This window comes from Drosophila nasuta, chromosome 2R, assembly GCF_023558535.2.
Source record: "Drosophila nasuta strain 15112-1781.00 chromosome 2R, ASM2355853v1, whole genome shotgun sequence".
Taxonomy (NCBI): Eukaryota; Metazoa; Arthropoda; class Insecta; order Diptera; family Drosophilidae; genus Drosophila; species Drosophila nasuta.
The window spans coordinates 19,141,678-19,166,133 of record NC_083456.1 but is presented as its reverse complement, the minus strand read 5'-3'; the positions used below and the strand labels follow the sequence as shown (position 1 = coordinate 19,166,133).

General features: G+C 38.7%; 2 protein-coding genes across 3 annotated transcripts; both read right to left on the bottom strand.

Annotated features, from left to right (window-relative positions):
* Positions 1-237: 237 nt before the first annotated feature.
* On the bottom strand, positions 238-5,691 carry LOC132786653 (probable peptidoglycan muropeptide transporter SLC46). Of its 2 annotated transcripts, XM_060793237.1 has the most exons (10): positions 5,138-5,691; positions 4,953-5,062; positions 4,734-4,884; positions 4,498-4,681; positions 3,955-4,436; positions 3,762-3,898; positions 3,510-3,699; positions 3,397-3,444; positions 3,228-3,336; positions 238-3,167 (listed from the first exon to the last, which is right to left on the bottom strand). In XM_060793237.1, the coding sequence occupies exons 1-10, from the start codon at positions 5,262-5,264 to the stop codon at positions 3,110-3,112; spliced, it is 1,596 nt and encodes a 531-aa protein (XP_060649220.1). In that variant the 5' UTR covers positions 5,265-5,691; the 3' UTR covers positions 238-3,109. The 2 variants fall into 2 exon arrangements, with proteins under 2 accessions (XP_060649220.1, XP_060649222.1); XM_060793239.1 differs by lacking the exon at positions 5,138-5,691 and having other exon boundaries at positions 4,734-4,892; positions 4,953-5,033.
* Positions 5,692-20,236: 14,545 nt separating this feature from the next.
* Positions 20,237-22,906, bottom strand: LOC132786947 (adhesion G-protein coupled receptor G7). Its single transcript, XM_060793729.1, has 2 exons — positions 21,557-22,906; positions 20,237-21,494 (listed from the first exon to the last, which is right to left on the bottom strand). Exons 1-2 carry the CDS (start codon positions 22,797-22,799, stop codon positions 20,302-20,304), a joined length of 2,436 nt encoding a protein of 811 aa, XP_060649712.1. The 5' UTR covers positions 22,800-22,906; the 3' UTR covers positions 20,237-20,301.
* Positions 22,907-24,456: the final 1,550 nt, after the last annotated feature.

Genomic DNA, 24,456 nt, shown 5'->3' with positions numbered 1-24,456 from the left:
TGTCTATGGGTACTGGAGGAAGCGTTTTAATAATTATGGCAATGTAATAATAGTATAAGCATAATATTGTAATATAAAACTTAAAATATTTGTTTCTCACTTTACATCACTTTAATAAATTTCACACAGATTGGAGCACTAATTATTTTGCGTTGAGTGTGACAAAGATTTTTTAATAGCTGAAATCATTATTTTTAAAAGAGTTATATAATTTAAAAGATTCTTCATTTTAGAGGGATTGCAAATAAGCGAATTTATTACAATTTATTACATGTCCCGAGCAAATATGTGTTAATTTAATTTTTTTTTTATGGCAATTAAAATATTTAAAATAAACATAAACATAATAAACAAAATTGTTAAAGGAGGAGGAATTTCCAATAAGACTTGGTACATTTTGTTGTGCTGATTAGGTAAGACCTTAACCGTTACTCAAAAGGTCCCAACAGGAATTGTAAATAACTAGCAAAATGAGCCTTCTCCGCCCCATAAAGGATATATATTCTTTACCAGCGTTAATAGCAGTCTGTACCTATAATCACCTAGATCATAGAGACGATAAGAGAGACAGAGTTATAATTTTTGGCAGCCCTTGCTTTAAAGTATGCAGATCAAGCTTGTTTTAGATTTTTGCTACCTACTTCCGTGCCTCGATGTTTCAAAGCTAAAGACCATACAAAAATAAAGCCTTGTGAGTCCGGAAAACTTAGTTGCAATAAAAATCTCAAACGTTATTATATAATAATTTGATATGACAAAAAATAGCTACTACTCTTGACTCTTAATTACTTCGATTGACAATTTTGTATATTTTCTTCTTTATCATATTTTTTGAATGTCGGAATATTTCAATATACCAAATATATATGTTAGTATATATACAAATTGTTCGGTATATTAATTTGCAATATTTAAATGATAATACCGTACAGTTTTAATTTTGATGAAAAATGAGTCGAGGGTAACTCACAGTCAAGCCACTCAACTATAACCTTTTGTCTTATTATAATTGCAATACAAACACAGATTGCAGGTCCTCAATGATGTGGACTACAGTTGAAAAAGTGCAAGCATGCAGAGCGTTCGCTTCTTTCTCTGCAGCTGCTGTATTCTGGCTACAATAAATGGAAGCCATAGTTTTTAAAAACCTGTTTTTGAAACTAGTACGGAATATGAGAACATTCTTGGAATAATTTCAAAGTATGACAGCCTTTTTCACTTTAAGAATATTGTGTTATTTGCGAAATACTTCGAGGATATAACATCTATAATTTCTCCATCTCTCCAACAACGTATAATGGAGTTCACTGGACGTTCAATGATTATGGCAGGGAGTGAAACAGGCCCACTTTATAAAATTATCAATTCATACAATTTAGCGGTGGTTGTCTACAGTGGTGTACACGATCCTATTTTGAATGCGGTTAACACCACATTGGATAAAATATCTTTTATTCCGATTTTATTTGTTTACAAATCGAAAAATGGTTTACCTCTTGTATATGATGACATTACCGCCTTGTTTAATTGGTGTACGACAACTGGTTTCTACAATGTGATCATAACTGGCCAAATTGACGATGAATATACGTTTAGGTCAGATGATATGAAGGATACTGTTGAAATATATGCAGTAAAACAATCGGACGTTGACAATCTCAAAAAATGCAAATATCAGTTATTATATCAGAACCATTTAACCATTTCTATATTTCAAAATTTGCCATATATTTAGCTACAAAAATTGGTCCTAACATACATTATTTTTCAGATAAACTCATCGGAACAGCGTGACTTAACTAGCAACAATCTTAAACTTTGTGGCCAAACTGGCATTATATTGACTGAATTTATACGTTTTATTAACGGAACTATGGATATTCTATATCATTCGAATGGAAGTAATTACTTTGTCATCAAACAGTGTCTCATTGCAGACAAAAACATTGATATTGGTGCGAATATGGTATCCAACAATGAGTTGGCCCTATATAGTCCACAAGTGATGTCCACAAAATATTGTCTAGTCGTTCCTTACATGCGACCGGTGTCTCCATCTGAATATTATTATTTTGTATTTAGAAATTCGACCCTAAAAGCGTTGTCGATCTTTTATATTATTGCTGTGGTACTAATCAAACGGATGATAAGTCCACATATATCTGTAAGTAATTTGATTTACGCTGCAGTTGTAGTAATTTGGGGACAAACCCTTCCCCATAGAGTATTTAGTCACATGGGCGTTACCGAAAAGATACTGGTGATAAACACATTCATCTACAATTTACTTATAACAACTGCTTTTAGCAGCGTTTTAGCTATGATTTTGACAACGGGAATTTATATGCCCAAAATTGTAGACATTGAATCGTTTGTGGCAAATAACATAAGCATCATGGTTACCCACGATCAGATGAAAGAAGTCTTAAAAATGGAATACATTCCTCGAGAGTTAATGGATCGTATGTTTTCTGTGAATCAAGAAATTCTTGATCGTCATTTGAGCTCACTTAATGATAGTTACGTATACCTAATGGAGTCACACAGATTTGCACTAATTGAGTTCATCCAACAGCGTTTGTGGCGCCCCAAATTAAAATTAGAACCTGAACGTTTGTGCACCCTACATCGATTTCTACGACTACCTATAAGACAGGATCAGGGGCTTGCCACGGTTTTGTCGGATTTTATTAACGATGCAACAAAGTCAGGACTAACTGAGAAATGGATGCGAATGGGATTACAACAGTTAAAGCAGGCAAATATTATTCAACAGGCACCGTACGAATAACCTTCGTCGAAACCTCTAACTCTTTTGTTTTTTACATTTGGGTTTCAAATGTATTGCTCTGGGTTATTACTGAGCGTGATTGTCATGCTTATTGAATGTACCTATGGATATTGGTGGAAGCGTCGTAATCATTTTGAAAATGTAATAATAGTTTAAGCAGAAAAATATGAAAATTAAAACATTTTGTTGTCACTTCACGATTTTTTTAATAAACTTAGCACTGCTTTGAGCACTAATAATGTGTGTTCAACTTTTCTTAATATCGGAAGGACTTTGTGTATACTTTTTTTTGTCGATACATTTATGTAATCATTAGGATTACTTTAGCGATTCCTCGTAATGTTGCTTGTGCTTAAGTTTTATATGCAGAACACCGCTGAAAGTATAAGGATATATAATCAAAAGCTATAAATTAGAAAGGTATGTAATGTCTTACACAATGGCCGCAAATGCCACCAAGAATAGCGCTGCGCTAAGAAAATTGAAAAGGCCTGGACAAAAGGCCAATGTGTTCTGATAAATGAAAGTATAAAGCGGGGCAGCAACTGTGAAAATGAAACAAAGTTAACTATTACTTTATAACAAAGAATTTCAATTGTACGTACCGAAAGGTGCAAAGGATTGAAGCACATTTTTAATGGAGAATATTTTACCTATATATATAATAATTAGCTTTAGTCAAATACTAAGAAAATTAAATGTTATTTGCACAAATTACCCAAATCTGAAGCAGGCACTATATTGGAAACAATAGTGCGGCACATGGGACCACCAATGGATCTAAATACTCCCAGAGCAATTGATAAATACATGTGCCAAGGCAGGTCAGCAAAACCCTTGGCCAGATTGTTCAATATCTCCGAGCCAAGAGATAACAGCGCCAAAACTACCACAGATAAGCCAAATACCTGTAAAAAGAAATCGATTAAGAAATATTCTCTACTTAAATAACGATATAATTTATGACTACCTTGCGCAGTATGAGAAAACCAACGAGTGCACCAATCATGGGCACCAGTTGACTAACAGTCTCAAAGAACGTAAACTCTCTTATTGACCAATGGAACTTTTGGCGGACAAACAAATACATGACACCCATAGCACCATCTGTAGAAATTTCAAATAAAATGGCAAATTTTCAACTGTAATTTAAAGTAACTCACCCCCAACGAACATGGTCACAAACATAGCCAATGTCACCAGCCAAATAATTGCACGGGCATTATATTCACGAGGCTTCGAGCATGTTATTAGCATCTCCTTCAAATGCATAAGACTAAACAGACCTGCCTTCTTTGTTTCCGTTTCGACTTCGAGGTTTTCTGGCTTCTGTTTTAACTCATCCGAATCAGAAGCTTTTTTCTCATCCTCATCTTTCTCTTTGGCCTTCTCTTGCTTTTCATCATTATCTATTTTATCAGAGCATTCAATAGCTACACTTTTCAATTCCGCTTCTCTCGCTTCTTGTTCTTCACGTATGTGCAAGCTCTCGGGTAAATAGAATATGATATAGACGGTAACCGCAGTGATAAGCGAAGCAGAGATGCCTTGAGTGACAGCTGCACTAGTAGCAGCATAAACATAGCTAGACAATAGGGAACCGCTGCTAAGGGCTATGAAGAACAGCATCTCCATAAATATCATTCTATAAAACATAATAAAAGCGTTTTTAGACAGATTTTTCGATACTCTATGAATTTACAAACCTGTATGGCCTTGTTTTTATGTCAGTTATATCGGAAATAAAGCAAAATGCAGCCACTGAAAACACGCACATGCCGCCTAAAAGTGAATGAGGTAATGCGGCGAGTGTATACCACCAGGGATTGATCTCATATTTACTGGATAGAGCACAAATTATGGTTGTTATCACCGATGAACCAGAAAAGCCTGAGGAATAAGTTTTAATAATAATTTAACAAAAATAGAGTCGTCTAAATACCAATCATCGAGGTAATCAGCAAAGGCTTCCTGCCATAATGATCCGACCATGATCCTGAGAATAAGCCGCATATGGCTGGAACAATGCTTTCCATTAATGTGCGAGTAAGAAACATATCGGCAACATAAGATTGTATCTCAGTTTCAATGGCCTGGAAACCTAATGAAATTTAAATAATTTTCACGCTTGGGTTGTTTGTACCCGCCAGAAATTACATACATGTATCTCTGGGCCAGCCTCTTTGTCATCCAACCGCTTGCAATCTGTCTCGTTGTAATGGAAAATAACCTTGCATGTTTGATACATAATCTCATTTCGCATCACAGTGGCTGCCAAACAAAGTATCCATATGTTTACCTAAATCTCAGCATGAAGTGTATAATATATGTAAATTGAATTCTCACCTGAAAGCAAGTGCGAAAAAATCAACGTGAATATAATCGGTTCTATATAAAACATATAGAATAATTGACGCCATGGCAGACTCTTCAGCCGCTTCACACCATCCGAAATAAACGTTTTTTCCACCATTTAACTGATTTTATTAATTATTTCACTTAAATGTGAATTTCAACAGATAAATTGTTGATTTTTTTGCAAACTATATTGTTGTTTGACCTTGACTGATCTTTATCAACAAAATAATTGTTAAGGTATATTTGTTATTTAATAATATTCATACAAATAATTGTGTTATCGCTTGGCTAGTTCGACTAACATGTTCCGCATGCTCTCTGAATAAATCACTGAACTGACACGATCCAAGTACCGCCAATTGATCGCGAACGTTCTCGTCGGAGTTTAAATCACGGAATGAACAGCCAGACTTTACTCTCTGCTGCTATATATCTGAATTCCACAAAATTTCTATTGTTAACTATTAGGGGGAGTTTTTTTTTTCAGTAAATGCAAAATAAAACTGTTTGTCATTTAGCAAATATAAATAAATAGACATCAAACATCTGAATTACATGTGCGCTACTCACACAACGATTTATTACATGATATTTGTTCAATTGTTTTATTAGTTTCGAGCTCAAAGTCTACTCAAGTGAAAGCACGAAAACACGTCTATCAACTTTTAACTGCTAAACGCCTCTGCTTTAGAGTCAGCCCAAACAGAGCTTAACTCTCAGTTAGTCAGAACTGGTAGAACCAATATTTATTTTAATAATTATATGCTTGAAATGAGCTATACAAAATCGATGAAATTTCTTACGTTTGAGACGATGCTCCGGGTTGTTAGTTTGCTGGGGGAATCCCCTTCTGTGTCAGATGTGGCAATTACACTCATTTTATCGTTAGACTCATTCAACAGTGCCTGTTGAAATTAAGCAATTTAAAAGCTAGAGCATTCAGCAGAAAATTAACTGCTTTTCGTTTTTGCTTTTGGTTCATTTTTATTGAGGTTTCTTTTTGTATGCAACAGTCTTTCATTCCACTTCAACTCATTTCGCAGCACAAGTAAACCGCAGTTGCCACGCCCATTATGCCCTTTGCTGTGCAGCAACATGTAAAATATGCATTACAGATTTTAAGTGCTTTTCCCAGCAACTTTCATGCTCCGTTTGTGCTGTGGATAACAGTTTACCAAAATAATTTTATAATTATTTTTTTGTTTTTTTTTTTTTCGTGGATTCCATTTTGAGGTTGGAAGTTGGTAACGTCTCATGGCAGTGATGAAGATATCACAACGCTAAAATTGAAGTTTTTATGAACTGCTTTGCATAGTTGTAATAATTTGCGAAATTGCTTACCGCAAGACGCACATCACGTATACGCAGCGTTTGCTGCCCCCATTTGTTGACAAGCTAATTGTAAACTTTTCCGCCAGCTTTCCATTGTGTCTGACTAACAAAAGCGAGAGCCCACTTGAGCCAAGTTGGCATTTTAAAGGATACTCTCGGTATTTAAGCAAAATATATGATGCAGATATGAAACAAGTTCATGCAGCAACCATTGTCTAACGGGCACTTGTCTTTCGACGGCGTTGAGCAACATGAAACAGGAATGTTCCATTGCGAATGTTTGCCTTGTGTGTGGCTTTTGTGTTGTTGACACAAGCCGACAACAGAAACAGTCAAAACGGCATGAGTAAATTAAACGAAACGAGTATAATTGTGGGAGTCGCTTAAGCTATACCCTAGACTTTTTTTATTCAATACTAAATGTATATTAATTAAGTTTATTTTTAATCTTGTTCTTCAAATAATAAAAAGTAGAAACCATAATCGTAAATATACAGACCTAATTTTAGAATTTCTTCGCAGTTATGTACCTCTTCACCTCGTTTTATGGGTGCAAGGTATTAAAACAAAAAGGCTGGCATAACATAAAAGGTCAAAGACGAAGTGAGTCAAGTGGCGGAAGGGATGAAGAAAAAGCAATTTCTTTAGCGCAGCACGTGCCTAAATTCATTTTTGTTAGCCTTAATTATTTCGAACTGAAATGACGAAAAGGCCACAAGTGCAAAAAGTGGCCGACAATTGTTTAGTTTCTGCTTTTTCTCTTTACTTTGCTTGGGCACCTGCTTTAGAATTTAAATTAAATCCCCCTTCCTTGACAGCATGCCGTAAATAACCCGATGCGGGCCCATTTTCAGTTTATGTATTATATTTTTTTCTTATCATTTGCATTCTTATCATGTTCTCATTCTTTTAATATTACATAGCTGGCGATTTATTCTGCAGATAAGCCCACGAAGTCGACAACAATGTGAAGGATTTTATCCTTAGCAAATTTTATAAGACAATGACTCATTTTAAGTAGTTGACTGTTGACAATCTTTTTAGACCCTTCAATTGTGGTTGCTGCGCAGTTTGTCGCAACAAATCCCAAGAAATTAATTTCTAGGCCAGTTTATTATACATGATACTCTTTATTTACTATGAGAAATTTGCCAAAGACAGGCTGATGGAACATGAGAGTGCATTTAAATAATTAAATTGGCCTTGACGGCAATTTCAATTTTACAAAGACATTTTTTTCCTGCGTATTTGAAATCTTAGAAACCCTTTTGAAGTGGGTTCGCCGTCGAATATTTTGCAATTAGCGCAAGGGGATCAACAGGCTCAAAGTTTATAAGCCGCTTTAAGCCATTGCAGCTGCTCCGGTTCCATTAAATTATAAATTTCAATTCGCCACCCAAAAACCTTTTGTATCATCAGCCGCCTTTTTAATTGGCATGCGGCCCAGATTGTTGTTGTCCAACTGTTTCATGGCAAACATCTCTTTTTTAGTTGTTGTTTTTGATTTTGTTAGCTAATTGTTGAAATGGGCCACAGAATGCGGCCAATAAGCCCCATAAATGACGGGCCCAAATTGCTAGCTGCATTTTGCGGTGGCTTATGTGTTGGGCTCCACTAATGGCCCCGACGAGTGTGTCTAAAGCTAATGAGAATTGATAGAGTGAGTACATATTATAGTAGCAATGATTTCGTTTAACTTTTATTTGATGACTGCTAATTTATGCTAAACTTTGATTTATTCGAATTTCAGTTCATTACTGATAATGATACATTACAACATGAGGGTAGTCTCATTACATGCATGACTAAATATTACCCTGCAAATGTTTAAATGTTGCTTATACGAAATATTATATATATTGTACATTTAAGTGTACTACTTTAAGCACAAGGAAGCTCACAAAATAAACTGGGATTCATGATGTCGACCTTAGTAGTAGTATAGCAAAGCGCAGTTCTGATGGCTTGTTTCGTTGTAGCCTGACAAATTTGCTCACATTTAACAAATTTGTTATAAGCGTTTTCACAATTTTTGGCAGATTGCACACGCACCACTCGCTGACTGCTCATTACTCAAAGCAAATGTGACAGAACCACATATATACGAAAATGGGTCTTATACTAGCGTGAGCACAACAAATATACACTGCAGAATTAATGAACTCGTGATGTTAACATGTCTCTGTTTTATTGGAGGCCATCATTCTTGCCTTTGTTTTTGGTAAAAGTTTTGCACCATTTTACTGCATTCGGTTTGCATGTTTCGATGCAATTTACCACTTGGGGTATAAGTGGAAAAAGTGTTTACTTTGCAAAATTGTGATAAATATTTTATAAATAACATTCATACAGTTCACTGACTCTGCAATGCGTCGCAAATTGCGGCAAATCTTTCGTATTTGTTTTTGAATTTATATATTCACACATGCGTGTGAGTGTGTGTGAATGCGAATGATTGCGAGTAGAAGTTCGAGTATTTGAGCATTGCTGTAGCATTGTAAACTTTTCATAATCATAACTCTGTCGTCTTTCGCCATTATTTATTTCCATTGTCTGGCATTTCACTCTATGTTCAATTTTCACATATGTACTCTCCTCTTACTGATATCTCCAGCACGTGAAAGCACTTACTGCAGGCACTGCGTTATGTGTGTGTGTGTGTGTTGTGCTTGTATGGAACATGAAAAGAAATTGGCGAATGGAAAATCAATACATATTTATGAGTTCATGTTGTGAGAGCACGTACAAAATATCTGGAAAACGAATACTTACCTATGTGATGTTAACTTTTTCCACGTTTCTAACAGCGAAATATTTCACACGTACGTTCGTACATCGCATCGAAATGTGTGCTGCATCTCGTAAACAAGCAAATACTTTTCCACATCACATTTTTATTTGATATTTTCAAAAGAGTGAAGAGATGGAGGCAGAGAATTTTTAAAAAGTTCTTATATTATTTTATTGTTATTACTTTGAAGAAAAATAAAAGTAAAAGAGAGACGGTGAAGGAGAAGGAGAACGCAAGGAAAACAATGATTCAATGATGGTTCAATTTTCGATTTACTCTTATTTGCCGCTAGTCTGAGCTGTAAAACATGAAATGGTGTGCGCTGAAAAGTATGCTACGATTTTGTGCGCTGTAAGCGGCTTAAGAGCTCAACTGGGAGTGCAATTTGCTGTTGCAAATGGATTAGGATTGTCGAGCACCACTTGCCACTAAACCAGCTCACCAAGGGGTCAAATAACAACTAGCACTCTAGCACTTAATTCGCAATTGCAGCTAACCTTCAACCGAGTGCAATAAATAAGAAATAAACCACAAATTGTCAATTTAAACTACAAATATTTTGCGTAAAATTCAAAGGCTTTAAATTTTTATCTTAAAGTTTTAATGTCTGCTGCCAGCTACCAGGTGCCCAGCATTATTCAGTAGCTATACTTTATGCACTTTAACAAGAGTCAATGTCAATAGAATTTATTGCATCAACTGCAGCCAAAGGAGACTGAATGATAGAGGAAGCGAGGGAGAGAGAGAGAGAGAGAAAGAGAGAGTGACTTGATATCGAAGCACTCAAATTGCATTTTGCCTGCATTGCTTTTGTATTTGCCCTGGACATGGCCTTGGGGTTTTGTCTCAGGATGCAAAACTTTTAGTTGCCAGGAGCTGAGTGAGTTCTCAAATTCTTGATTGATTGGGATTGAAATGCTTTTGTATGTGTGTTCATATGTGTGTGTGTCTGTGTATTGACTACTAGCAAAAAGAGAAAAATCAATTAATTTATTTAAACTGCTGCACATTCCATGTACTGTGTCGACGAGTATCGATTGATTTCAAGAGCAACTGTTCGTGGTCGAGTATTGTTTTTTAGGGTTTTAAATTTGGTTCAAGCTCTCGCACAGTTCACTTAATTGCAAGTGAGCCGAATAATGCGAATTCGTAGCTGCGATATCAACTTTCTGCTACAGGCCATGTTCGAGTAATTTGATAGGAATTCGCATTCGCATTTTAAATGAGAATCGGCAGTTGTCCCTGGATAACAACGGGCTTATCCCATGGCATGTAACCGAGACTCGCTTTGATATCAAACAGGCCACTAAGAAGCCCATCCATCTATTATGAGATGGGGCCCTTTGGTATTGCGCTGTGCGCTTTGCGCTTGTCAACCTAAAAGCGCAATTCAATTCAAGGGCTCAAGTCTTTAAGTTCGGCCTTATTCCTAATCAATGCGAAATAAATGGCTGGCCCGAAAAAGGTTGCCATTCTTTTGATATTCCCATACATAATAGGACACCACGAATATGGCCCCAATCAGTCCGAACTTTCAACTTTGCTGCGTAACCGACAAACTTCAACAAAGTGCACAGTTAAGAATATTTTTGTGTGGTATTGACATCCTCATGTTATATACTTGTTGTGCGAGTGGTTCACATAAATGTAAATAAATAAGTAAGCCTTTCACATGACCAAGGCTTGTTTTGGGTCTCATCGCATTTGCATAATACATTAAATATGCGCAACACACAGATTTTGGCGGAGCAAAATGGACAACAATAAAGTGACCTACGTGGATGCGACAGTCAGCACAAAGCTGCCACAAAGTATCCTTACAAAATGGCTACATCAAAACTTTGCGACACGCGGGACAACGCCGAGCTGTCGAGCTGTGTACAGGGGGCGTTGCGGGGGCGTTACTTGGCATAGGCAGCTTATCGCCTCGTCATTTCAGGTACATGGGCGCCAAGTCAGCGCCTTTTGTTTTGATATACGACCATGGAAATCTATTTCTGTGCCACCACCGACATTTGTCACGAATTCGATTTTGGCGTTTGCCGAGACTTATGGCAAATAAAGATTTCCTCGGAGTACAACTGCTTTTTCTACTACAATTTGCTGCCTTGTGTCTTGTGCGAGCCACTCGAAGTAATTGAAAATGTGGGCGATAAAAGCAAATTACTTAAATTTCATTTGGGCTTGTGGTTAGTCTGACTGACAGAAATTGTCTGTTTGTGGCATCAACTTGACTGTCCCTCAAAGCATAATGTTAATTGTTCCATGCAACTAACTTAATTCAATGCCAAATCGTTTTCGGCTCTGAACTTTGGTCACACGAAAGATCTGTCAGCACAATTGCGGCCTAAACACGAAAGCATGCCAATTTTCTTAAAAGTCAAGGCAAATGCTTGTCATAGTTGACATCCGATTCTGACAGCAAGCAGTCTCTGCCACATTACTCAAACGTAATTCAATCCATTGGCAGTCATTCACATTTGGTACCTCATATTGAATCGCATTTTCATTCCAATTATGCAATGCTTAAAAGCCGAGAATAAAACAAACTTTCGGCGAGCACAAACTGAATTTTTGAAATGAATATTATCGACATCCGGGCAGAGCAGTCACATTAACATTTCCATATTAATTGGGATTTCGTGCTAGTTGGTCAACAAACTGTTGATTTATTCAGTAAGGTAAAAAGGCAGCAAAATTCGGTTTTTTGGGGGCAAAAGTTGGCATGTCAAATTAAAAGCCAATTTTCTGTAGTACGAGAAATGGAGAAAATGTGAAAGCAAAAAGCGAAAAGCGAAAACGAAAAAAAATAAATAAAATGAAATAAATTATCGACTGAATTATTGATGCGGCTCAGTGAGATGTGCAAATGATGCTGTCAAAGGCAGTGCTGGGGAAGCATTTTGCAAGTTGATTTTTCTCCCATTCATTTGCTTTCACGCGCTTTTCACGCAACATTAAGCGTTTTCCACTCCTGCACACACAGCACAATAATAATAAAAGCAAAATAAATAGAATAAAAATAAAAATAAATATAAATAAAATACCACAAGGTACAAGGTACAATTTGACAGCAGACAACATCACTTTCGCCGAGGTGACAGATTTGCAGCTTAACCTTTGCGTCTCTTGTCCATTTGACAGACACGCAAAGGCCCATGTTTATAAGTATGACTAGAGTGTGTGCAGCTGTCGTAATTGAGTATTGACCAAACACACAGCAAAATGGCAAAACAGCTGAGCAAACGCTTTCGTGACCTGCGACAATTGCGTTTAAATGTTTAATACTTGTTTCAAAAATAACTTTATTTACATCAACGAGCCACGCAACGATCTCTAACGTCGTCAGGGGGAAAAGTGTTAATGGGCAATTATAACTTTTGGTCGAGGGTAGAGGGGAACAGTGACAAATTTGAATGGAATATTGATGTGCTGATCACATATGCAAAGCTGTCATTGGTCAACCACAAATCCAAGCTCAGAGGCTTACGTTGTGAGTGAAGTGAGTACATTCAGGTTAAGTGTTCGCTATTTCCGTTTACATTTCCGTTTCTCCATCCGGCTGCAGTCACCTGCTTTGTTCGAATATTGCACACATTGCATATTGCTGCTTCATCTTTTCCATTGTCATTCGCATTGTCAGCAGAGTTCAATTGTGTTGCTGGGGAATTGCATACACACAGACACACACAAATGAAAACGAATTCGATTCACATTGTGTAACTTGGCCTGCCGCAAATCCCATTTGGACTCGGCACTGGCATGCGGCCTGATAGGATTTATCTGTTCAATTGCCGTTCAGACTTGACTTAACAGGCTGAAGAAGCTGAACCTCATGCTGCTTAATCATTTTACTCAGGCACAAAGTGAGTCAAACAATTTCTCTCGGTTCGCATTGTTTGGCTTCCTTTTTTTTTGCGCTATACAGAACTACGAATAAAATCAATATTTACATGTTGCTTTTGCATGCAGTTAAATAAGTAAATGTCGAAACCGAAATGAATTCCCTTAGCATATTGTAGCTGCAACTCACTCTGAAATGTTTGGCTAAAACAGCCACAAGAGCACAGTAAAAAATGAAAGCCAAAGTTGTTTTGGTTTTTTGGCTACAGGCAGACAAAAACAAAGTCCCATATACATTCGTCCTCGAATGCAGAGAGTAGTAGGAGAAAGGACTTATCATGCATGGTGTATGCGAAAGTAAGTACACAAGCAGCATGAAAACAGGCAATGAATATATTGGTTGCTCAACTAAGAAATACCCTTTAATATTCTCACAAATTGCATCATTCATTTTGGAAAATATTTCACTTTTCATTTCTAAAATATATTACATATCAACCAACGTTTTGGTTGCAAAAAAGCTGCAGTATTAAAGTAAACATAACAACAGAAATTGAAGCCTGCATATTTTTGTGTTTGCTTTTTCGTATCCTACTGTGCGCAATATTATTATTGACATGCCGCAAGTCAAAAGGCGAAAAAGTGCTCAAAAATTAATGAACCAACTGTTGTTTCCATACCGGAATGTCCTTGTACATAAAAAGGATTGACATTTCAAACTTCTGCCTGGCTGTCAGAAAAAAAACCATTTGTCTACAGTTGCCATTAGCTTTTGTGCAACCTTCGCAAATTTGTGCCCAACTTAATACAGACACAATATTAATGTTGATGTCCTTTAGTGCATGTTTGTTAGATGGAATTTCCGGCACTTAACTATTTATTCCAATTAAGTTAATATTCTAAATATGCAAGTAAAATAGTTAGCTAGTTTATTTGGAGGGCTTGCATTCAGTATTCAACTAATTTTATGAATTATTTGCAATGTGTATGCACAATACTTATACGAATTGTGTATGAATGTGGCAGCAATTGCACATGCCACATAAATTTCTATTTTGAGCTTAAATATGGAAAACTTTGGCCAGACAAACTACGCGTGCTACGTGCACTACATACACACCACACACATATAAGCCACACCACAGCGCACAGAGCATAACAAGCAAACATCTGAGCTCTTGTGTATGGTGCTGCATGATTGGTATTTTGACCTACGAACTGTTATGTGTGTATGTGAGCGTGTTTGTGCAGTATGTGTATGCTGTTATAAATTTGCAAATAGTCCTTCATTTGATTAAGTAATTGGCCTGAGTGGCCCGCTGCCATTTTCGCATTTGCTCTTACTTTTGTGTTCTATTCTGGCATCTGGTCATGAACTTGCAATAAAAGTAAGCAATTTGCATAATGAGTCTTCGTACGAGCTTCGGCCAATACGATTGCAGATAGTGAGCTGTATTTATTTTAATTTGACATGCAAGTGGCGAAGGTGTTTTTTTTTATTACACTGTCTGCCATCCGATTGCTGCTCCTCTAATTAGTGTTTGCCAAGCGAGTCTCCAATTAGTGCGGCATCAAACAGACCAACAACAGCTAATGAGTAAAGTAGTGAACAGCTAACGGTGAATGGTGAATGTATTGCATATCCCGCAATATAAACTTTGGTAACGTGAGCTACTTTCACCTTTTTGCCATTCCACAAGTTTCATGTATTCTACCTTGCTTGGCATCTGCTTTTACTTTTGCCTCTACCATCGCTCGGTTCTCGTTCATTTTCATTGTATTTAAATGCTCGTAAAATGCGAAGGAAACAAGTGATAAAAGCTGCACACACGCCACATGCCACACACACACACACACACACACACGCACACGCACACACACACACACACACACACACACACACACACACACACCCACACTCGTTGTGAAATGCTTTTACATAAAAAATGCATCAGTTGCTTGTTGATGTTGCCGGGCAGTCAAAGTTGAGCCAGCGTATGGGAAAGGCTCTTAAGACATTACGAGCGTGTTTTCAACATTTCCAGCCATTCAATTTGGTATTTAATTTTAAAGCCCTTCTAGGGACTCATATAAATTAATTTTCAGATTGTGCACTTGTTGAGGCAAACGCAAATGCGGCCATTCGAAATTAACCAGAGAAAACATTAACAATTTGCTGCATTTAACATGTATATGCATGAAAAAACGCAAATAAATTGTTTGCACAAAAAAGTATACTCGTTCCCATGATACACTTCCTTGACAAATGGTATAAATAGAAGACATTTTTCCCAAAAGTTAGATTGCTTAACTCACACTCTTCTTTTTTAATTAGACCTTGTCATTGTCTACGATGAATAGGGTTGCTGTTGCCATTTTACTCACAGCTGACAAACTCTGAAGTATTCCCTGCCATTAAGCATTTTATTTTGTGGCAATTACGTTCGCGCCACGTGTCAATTATTGTCGTTCAGAGTAGCAGAGTTTTTCGTTTGCTTTTCCGCGGAAAACGCTCGAAACATACGCATAATAAATTGTAATTAAAAAAATGGTTAATAATAAGTAAATAAAATCGATCTGAGTTGCGAATGAGTAATTTTATTTACTGCATATCATTGATATTTAATTGGCCATCAGCAGCCATAAAAAGAGTCATCAAACGATTGTTCAATATGCTCGTGCAATATGCAACAGGAATCACATTATGCATACGACATGTCGGCCAAGTAAAAATAAATTTAACATGAAACGTGTAGAACAAACCAAAGTAACAAAGTAAGGCAACGTCACGTAGCCCAAGGAACAAAATTATGTACAGTAGTACCTGCCATTAACGAATAGATGAAGCTACAAGTAAAAAACAAATTTGTACATTTTATTATTATTTTGTTCATTTAATAACAGCTTTAGCATTACTTTCGAAATCTTAGCGTATTTTTTTTAAAGTTGCAAATTCATTTCATTGTATGTTCCACCGTGTTGAGAACTTGTTGTCCAAGGCTTACGCTTTGTGGGCACAACAAATTGTAAATCAGGCTACGTGACCACACGTATCAATCTTAAGTCGCTCGTTTTACCTATTTTACTGTCGTTAAACAAGCTACAAAATGCATGTGCAGCCATCAAAGTTTATCCTCCAGCTTCATGACATTGTGTAGAAAGCTGACCAGTCGGCTTTTATTTCGCCATTAGAAAGTCAACTCTAGTTGAGGGGATGCCGAACTTATCGTCCGACATTGCAGTATTTTCAAGTAGAAATCTTTGTCTTCGTCTAAGTGGTTTTTCATTTGAAATGTTTCTGCTGCATTATCTCAGCATTTGTTGTCGAACTTTTTGTCTTTCAGCAACTTTGCTTTACAGTCTCAGTACAGTCTTTGCCATTGCAAAACTTTTTACTCGAAGTGCGGGGAATTGTAACAGAAAGCACGCAAAACGAATTTGTAATTGAAATCGTTGCGTCTTTGGTTTTAGAGCATGTGATATGCGACTGACTGATGAAACAGTTCAAGGCCTCCGAAACAAAATTAATTAAATTGCAGTGAATCAAACAAGCATCAAGGGGCTGAAATCCCATTTCTATCAGCCACTATCTAGCTCCACAAGATAATGCTCAAAAATGTTCTCTTACAGTTGCAAAAATACCAAAAGGAATTACGCTTGATTGGAGAAGTCGAGGAAAACTATAAGAGGCTGAAATAAAAATGAAAATGAAAAAGAACGACACCAGCTTGATTCAAATGTAACCTAAGCAGCTCATAAATCAAAAGCGGCAGTCAAGTCTATGCAAATGTTGCGGCGTGCAGTGCTCTGCAGTTTGAATAAGCTAGCTAATCCAGTTGAGACTTTATGCAAACAGCATCATATGTCAGTGGAAGTGGAGCAACTGCTGGGCCTGGCCTCTTTATCAAATGAAATTAGGTTTCGTCGGAGCTGAAGCTGCCACCCTGACAGACGCTCTAATTAAATTAAACTGTATAAAGTTAGCACAACTCTTACCAAAATACACACACACACATCCTACACACTCTATGGCCGCATATGTACTGAGAGTTTCATGCCACCTTTTGGTTCCCCTGCTATTCGACCTCCCGCCGTTGCCGTTCCCCTTGCTGGTGCTTCTGTTTTCTGTTTCTGCCTCTGTGTCAAAGTTCGCGTTTCATGTGTGTAAATAATGTCTGTTGCCATGCAAATTGTGCGAAATTAAAGCAGCTAAAAATTGTAAAACCCATACGAGCATAATCCGACATTTATACAGGGTGGCCCAAAGCCGACGTAAATCTAATTAGAGTTAACTGACGCTACCACCACCTGTGCGGATATTTGACTAAATTTTCTCGTTAGGTGCACAATTTTCTATGGATTTTCCTATTCACATAATCCATATTGTATATGCAACAGCAATCTAATTACACAGAAAACATGTGTGTGTGTGTGACTATTTGGATATCTTCATTTTGCAGTCATTACCATTTAATTCCCAGAATTGTGACTGACACTCAAATACATTTATAAATCATTGCATATCAAAAAATTTTGAGAGAAACGAATCAAAAGTGATATGGGCACATTTATTATTTACAGCACTCCGAATGATCCGAATAAGTAGTTGTAAATACTTGATAAGAAAACCTGTCAGATGGAGGTGTTTATCTTGTCAGAAATGAGTCAAAAGGTAACTTTGCAATTTTAAGTAGCAAAATAAATGCTTACATGTCTGAGCTGGAGACTATCAAAACTCTCGCTTGCTCGTGTGACTGTTTAGCTGTTTACTTATGCAGAACCCTGTAACTGAATATGAACGGGAACAGCTGCTGTGCGAGTGGGAAGATGGCTAATTTCATTAAATTTCGGCAACCTGTTGTCTGGAGAAAGGCACCTAAAGCGATGCCACCAAAAAGATTTCAATTTAACTGAGCCACGGGGCGAAACGAATTCCTTTGGTGCAATTGACATGGTGAAGGCAACGCAATGTCAGGCTCTGGATCTTCTGACGAGTGTGGTTTAATGTGGTTTTGTGCGGTTTTTCAGGTCTAAAATCAGCCTGTAAATGTAACCTGAGAGATGCGGAGACTAATTGAAGAATTTGTGAGCACATTAAAGCCATGTCGAAAGCAATTTATTTGCTTTTTGCAGAAGGTCAGCCAGACTAGCGTCGTGCTGTTACCTCGACTTTTATGCAAAATTATTGCATCTAGGTATACATATAGACGGCGATTAAGTTGTCCCATTAGCTGACCTTATAGCAAAGGCAGCGAGCATCAGACACCTCTTCTTCGGAGGAGGATTCTGTCTCGCCTTTTTCCCTAGTTCTCTGACTGCATGATTTGACTATTGAAGCTCGCACTTCCGCTCGAGTACCGTGAAAATGAGTTGGTCGTCGCAAACTGTTTGTCTGGCCTTCGGCGCACCGGCAACGTGTCGTATACTTAACGTCACATTTTGTCGTAATCAAATGCAGGCGGGGCATAACCACTTTAAGAGAGCCAAACGCATGCGCAGAGCATCGAAAACATCGCCAACTAACAAAGACTTTTCTCTCTTTCGTGCTCTTTGCGAAATTTCAAAAATGTAATCAGTTGATTCGGCTAGAACAACAAGCGTGAGGCCAAGTTTTGTGGGCAAGTGCTACATTTTCATACGTGAGCAGGCACACTTCAACTCAAAGGTGCAATTAAGATGCTTGCACAGCTCTGCGATTCAAGCTACCGCTGGGACCAAGGTCATATCTAGCGAACGCGTGTATTATTCTCCCGTTCGCAGAATAAATTTGAATTAAGGCATTGACTTACACCCACCCCGAGGAGCATCACTCAAATATCAAACTAAAGCAAAGATCTGGAAAAAAAGTTTGATTTATGTGGGTGGGCATAAATATTTAATGCGATAAGTTTAAGCCAGAACACTATATAATCAATTTTTGTTGCCGATGGCAGAGGTATCAGCAGAATTATTTATATTAATTGGCTAATTAAACCGATGCACGGACGAGCATTAAGTACACACCAAGTCGTAGGTAGAGAGTGCGAGCGAGCAAGTCAATCAAAGTGTTTTGGTTCTATCCCAAATGTCGTATAAATCGCACAATTAGCAAAATTAATGTGAGCGAACGGGCAAAGGAATAACCTGAAAAGCCAGAGAAAAGGCAAGTCCAAACTTAGCTTGATAATAAAATGAGGCTTGTCGTCAAAATAACTCATACGCAGCGTTTACCAAGGGGTCGCCATCAAAATGAAATGTAATTAGATAGCAAAAGATTGTGACTTCAGGGAAAGTTTGTTGCCTTGTTGGCTTGTTGCTTGTTACTGTTGCTATGTGAGGGTAAATTTAATTTGTTTGGCCTGCAATTCATTTGCCGAGTCGTTGACTTTTAATGCACACATCTAAGACATTGTTTGTTCGCTGTTGACTTGTTGCCAATTTTTGCTCGACTTGACTTTGGCCATTGCTTCGCTTGCGCTGCCAAGTTTGTTGACATTTTTGGCTTCAAAGATTTCTACAAAATACAAAATGTATTTTTCAAGCACACACTCGCACATTGTCCTTATCCTTAAACCCAAACAAGCAGGTAATCTGAAGTCACATATTAAAATAAACATTTTACAGACGGTCGCCTGCCTGGCTGGCAGCTTTCAGTGTCACACTTAAATATTGCTCCATATGCTGTCCTTGACATCGCGATAAGATATGCCCATTTGTCAGAAAGAAAAAGTTTACGAAAGTGCATTAAATGTACTTTCCATGTTACGCTAAAATGCCGTTGCTAGCCTGTATGTTCTCTTGGCCATAAAGCAACTGTCGCTACTATCTCACACCGTAAATATAAAAATACATAAAGAGTAAAGAATGAAATTTTCCTGCTGTTATTTGTGTACACTGTGGGAACTTGGAACTTGTAGCAGAGCTTATGTTGCCTGTCTGCTATTTATTCGTCCTCATTCAACAAGCATGACGTTGAACTATCAATCACTTGTGCGTTAAATATTTCACACTCAGCTAATCAAACTGAGAGCTTTCCGAGGTTCAATTACACACCTCAGGCGTGGTTAATAAATGCTTCAGTATTTAACGCTGAAGAAACTAGAATAAAAAGAATATTATTAATTATTTTTATTTCTATTTTAACGTTAAATATAAATAATTGACAAGCGATAATTTGTTCGATAATCTAAACAAATGGAGTATGTTGCTAATGCACCGATCTGCCTGAAAAGTTGGATGATGTAGTCGTCATCGACTGCAGTTCTGTTGTACGCTTTTGTACATTCATTTTCCTTCTGGTTGGGCACAACAGTCCCAGCCAGGCCTTTCGATTGAACTCATCGAGCAGCACAAAGTAAATGAAGAGGACAAAGCCCTGCATGGTGGCGGTCAGGCAGAAAAGATATGAAAATGCGACGCCAGCCTGCATGAAGGCAAATATGCCAAAGATCCATGTGAGACCCAAAAGGAAGAAGAGCAATATCGAGAGACGAATTTGTTTGTAGACCATCTTACGTTCAGAGCGATGAATACTCTGGCTGAGTGAATGCGAAATACTGTAGAAGACATAGACAAAGATGACAAGATTCGCAACGACAATGAGTGTGATGGGCAGCACAACACCGAAAGTGAGGCCATAGCCCGAGGGATAACATATGCCCGTGTCAGTGTCGAGCTGTTCCTTGGTCGGCACATAACTGTTGGGATCGATACAGGCCACCAGCAGTGTGGGCAACAATGGCAATAGCCAGGCAACTAGGGCGGCTTTGAGTATGTAATGCTTTGGCCGTTCGATGCCAATCACTGTGACATAGCGTTGGAATTGCAAAAACGCAATGATGAGCATCCAACAGAAGAGCACCAAAATTGAATACTGAAGTGTGGCACCCAGAAGGATGCAGCGAACGGTATCGCCATGCACAACTAATTGCTCCGACAAATCGTCCGTATTGATGAACACAAAGAGCACCATTTGCAGTGTCATGGCCAGGCAGAGATGCAACAGCACCTTGGTGGAGGCTTGACTGCGCCAGCTCTTGAACAGCGCAGCAGTCACAAAGATGCCCAGCACACCGAAGAGGGAGAGAGCGCAGCCCACAATGGATATTATGTCAAGCACCCGCTCATTTATGGGGCTGACCAGCACTTCGTCGCCCAAGTCATTGATGCGATAACTGCCGCCCACCAGAAATGAGAATTGTGTGAGATGTCTCGTCTGGCAAACGATAATTGGATCTCGAAGAATATCCGTTGTGTCAGCATCAGTCGTAATCCCGTCAGTCAGCCACGTCTGATAGTTCCAATAGCCACAGCCGCTGCCCGTCTCGCTGGCCCTCGCATCCGGATGTCGTTGATTCTCGTTGCGCAGCAGCAATGGCAGTGCTTGAGGCAGTTTCCCATCTGGCGAGAATAATTGTTTTCTTAGTTAAGCAGCAAAAAAGCAGCCTCATTGATTCACTTACCCGCCAGTCCAGGAATCGATATGGATAACACTTTGCTGCGTGGTCGCCGACTGCGTTGCTCTGAAGTCTCCACAAATAGCGCATCGTGTGCGTATATTTTCAGAATCATTATTGAGACACCTGATGCTGTCTTGATGCTGTCCCACAGCTGCTGCGGCACAAACGTTGCAGCCTCCAGATTTGATTCCTGCTTGAGTTTATTCACGCTCTCGTTGCCATTCAGTAATCGATACCAAAACCCGCTGTTGGAATGCTGCCGGTCTGCACTTGCAGCTGAATAAATCGCCAGGCCCGTGATGTTGCGACATGAGGGATCCAAATAAAACACACTCAGATTGCTGCTTATCAAAGCCTGCACTCCAAAATTTAGAAATTTAACCGTTTCAACATCTGCATCGACTGATTCACCTTCTTCACTGGCTGGCTGTACCATTGTTTGACCACAGCGCACAAAGTGAGGCAGTGCATCCATATAGTTTTCAAACTTATTGAGCAGACTATTGGTAGCGTTCAGTGTTGCGGATAGTTGCAGCACATTCGCATCTGAGGACATAATTTCGTGGCAAATGCTTATCAAATCCGCACCCAAAGCTCCATCTTTTGGCTGCTCCATGAGCACCCCAAAGACTTGATCCGTTACATGAATATCCGCTGGCAACACAGTTCGCTGACGCTGGTGGAACATGCTCCTCATCATGGCTGTTGTGCTGCGACGTCCCTGCGTGCTGTTAGTGAGTCGCCTGCCCTCCAAGATGTCATCGTGCAGAGTATTCAGTTCCACGCTGATCGAATGCTGCCGAAAAGTTCGCATGCACACAACCTTCGACCACTGATCAATGGGTTCCCACTGGGCACGCATTGCCTTCAGTTGGCACTTGCGGGTGACTGGAAGACCATTACGCAGTAGGCAAACATCGTGCAACGTAGCCGCTTCACCGACTCTGGTGCGCTTCCATTTGTTGGTATGCGGTGTTTGATCATGATTGCGCACAATGTAATCATGCTCAAACACTTCCGGCTCACAGTGCGTATGATTGCAGTACACAAAGCCTGGTATGTCTACCGTTTTTTGCTTAGGTAAACAATTCACTGGAGTATAACTACGATCTCCCAACCGACAAATCATTCGCTCATCTGGACATTTATCGAATCGTTCACCACTGTCTGAATTCTCACCACTGTGCGTAGTAACTTCCACGACTGTCGCGAAAACGATCAGCGTCACGATAAGCACAACATTCATTGCCAAAAATATGACTCAGACTTTGGCTAATGCTCAATTCTCGGGAATTTCCAGTTCGACCTAAGGTAACGTATTTAATTTGAGCTTTCACGTCCGACTCTCATCGAATATCACGCACAACTGCCCGGTGCGAAGTCACTTGCTGTCGATCGTTGTTATGTTTTGTTTGCTATCAACAACAATATCTGCCGGCCGGACCGAGTTCTTATCGGGTTCGGGCGTAAATAGCTGCGAACATTACTAATTTAATTCAACAAAATGACTCGCGATCTGTGGCATTACTTCGGGCGAAAGATAACGCTTTGTACGAACTTCAAACGCGTTGGAATCGTTTATTTGATTTGTCATTAGCACGGGGCCGCAAATTTCCACGCTAGACGCAACTACACGCTTACAAATGCCCCCCAAAACGAAGAGAAGGGAAGAGGGGAAGGGGTTAGCGGAAAGTGTTTGCACAAATACTTAATTGAACAAACAATTCACACATGACAAATGTAAAAACGAGTTCAAATATTACACTTATTCTATTTCAAATTATTTACAAATTATTGTTACCATTTTTTGTATAGCAAAAGTATCTTTTTTTTATGACTTGCAAATCTAGTTTCATTCACAGACAGTGGAAGTGGAGAATGATGAGGATTCGCTCAATAATCTTTATGGCAGCGTCTCGCAGCACGTTTTTCTCGAGGATATAAAAGCTGCGTGGAACGTTTTTCTATATGCGGAACTTGTTAACTTGTTGACACGTTTTCAATTATCAGTCAAATGCCGTTGACGAACTCGAACAGAGACTAGTCGTATTCTATGCCATACTCGTATTTGTATACTATTTGTTCAGACGGGTATTATATTATTCCGAGTATGAATTTGATTGAGGTGCAGAGCAGAGCAGCAGCTGAGCAAAGCAAAACAGAGGATAGGAGAGAAAAGCAAAGCAGTCCATCATCCAGTCCCCTTACGCATACGGTTATGTACACACATGTCCTTGCTTTCAATCAAAAGTGTCACATTCATTGCTCGGCATTTTCACTTTTCTTTATTGCTTTATTGCTGACACACACACACACACCTCCGAGCACCCACACACTCACACACACACAGAAAGTAAATTGCCACGTGACAGACGTGCAAAAGCGAAGCGAATTATAGAATTCTGTGGCTTCGCCTGCTTCAAATGCCATCAAAGCACAGGTTTGCCCATGAATTCTAATATCTTTAATAGACACGAACGGAAACCAAAATAAATATGCCAAGGAATGCGAGAATAATACAAATATCTTCGATGTCAACATTAAGCTGAAGTGCAAATTGTTAAATTTGTAATTATTGCGTAGCCAAATGGAAATTAGTGAGAGCAACTTTAAAATTTCAAAGCCATCGAGTCAACAAACTATGTCGAGCTCCTTTCAAGCCATAAACCATAAACCGGACAGAGGCAAGCAACAAGTTTCCGGCAGTTCAACACTTGGATACAACACTCTACTCTACTCGACTTTACTCTGCTCTCTACTCATTTACGTTGCTCAAACAAGTTGATTTTGCGCGACCAAGAAAATCACTCAACAAACCTCTGACTGTTGCTTCGCAGAAGGGAGAAGAGCGGGGCACAAACCTCGAGCTGCCGCCAGCGAAAGTAATAAATTTCCCAGAGCCC

Bases quoted from the DNA above. Each gene is read 5' to 3' on its own strand.
- LOC132786653 (XM_060793237.1), bottom strand. From the start codon at position 5,264: ATGGTGGAAAAAACGTTTATTTCGGATGGTGTGAAGCGGCTGAAGAGT. The intron at 3,700-3,761 runs GTAGTCATAAAT...TTCTTTTTACAG, and splicing joins GTTTTCTCATACTGCGCAAG to GTATTTGGCTTATCTGTGGT. The intron at 3,168-3,227 runs GTAAGACATTAC...TTATACTTTCAG, and splicing joins GTGGCATTTGCGGCCATTGT to CGGTGTTCTGCATATAAAAC.
- LOC132786947 (XM_060793729.1), bottom strand. From the start codon at position 22,799: ATGAATGTTGTGCTTATCGTGACGCTGATCGTTTTCGCGACAGTCGTG. The intron at 21,495-21,556 runs GTAAGTGAATCA...TATTCTCGCCAG, and splicing joins ATCGATTCCTGGACTGGCGG to ATGGGAAACTGCCTCAAGCA.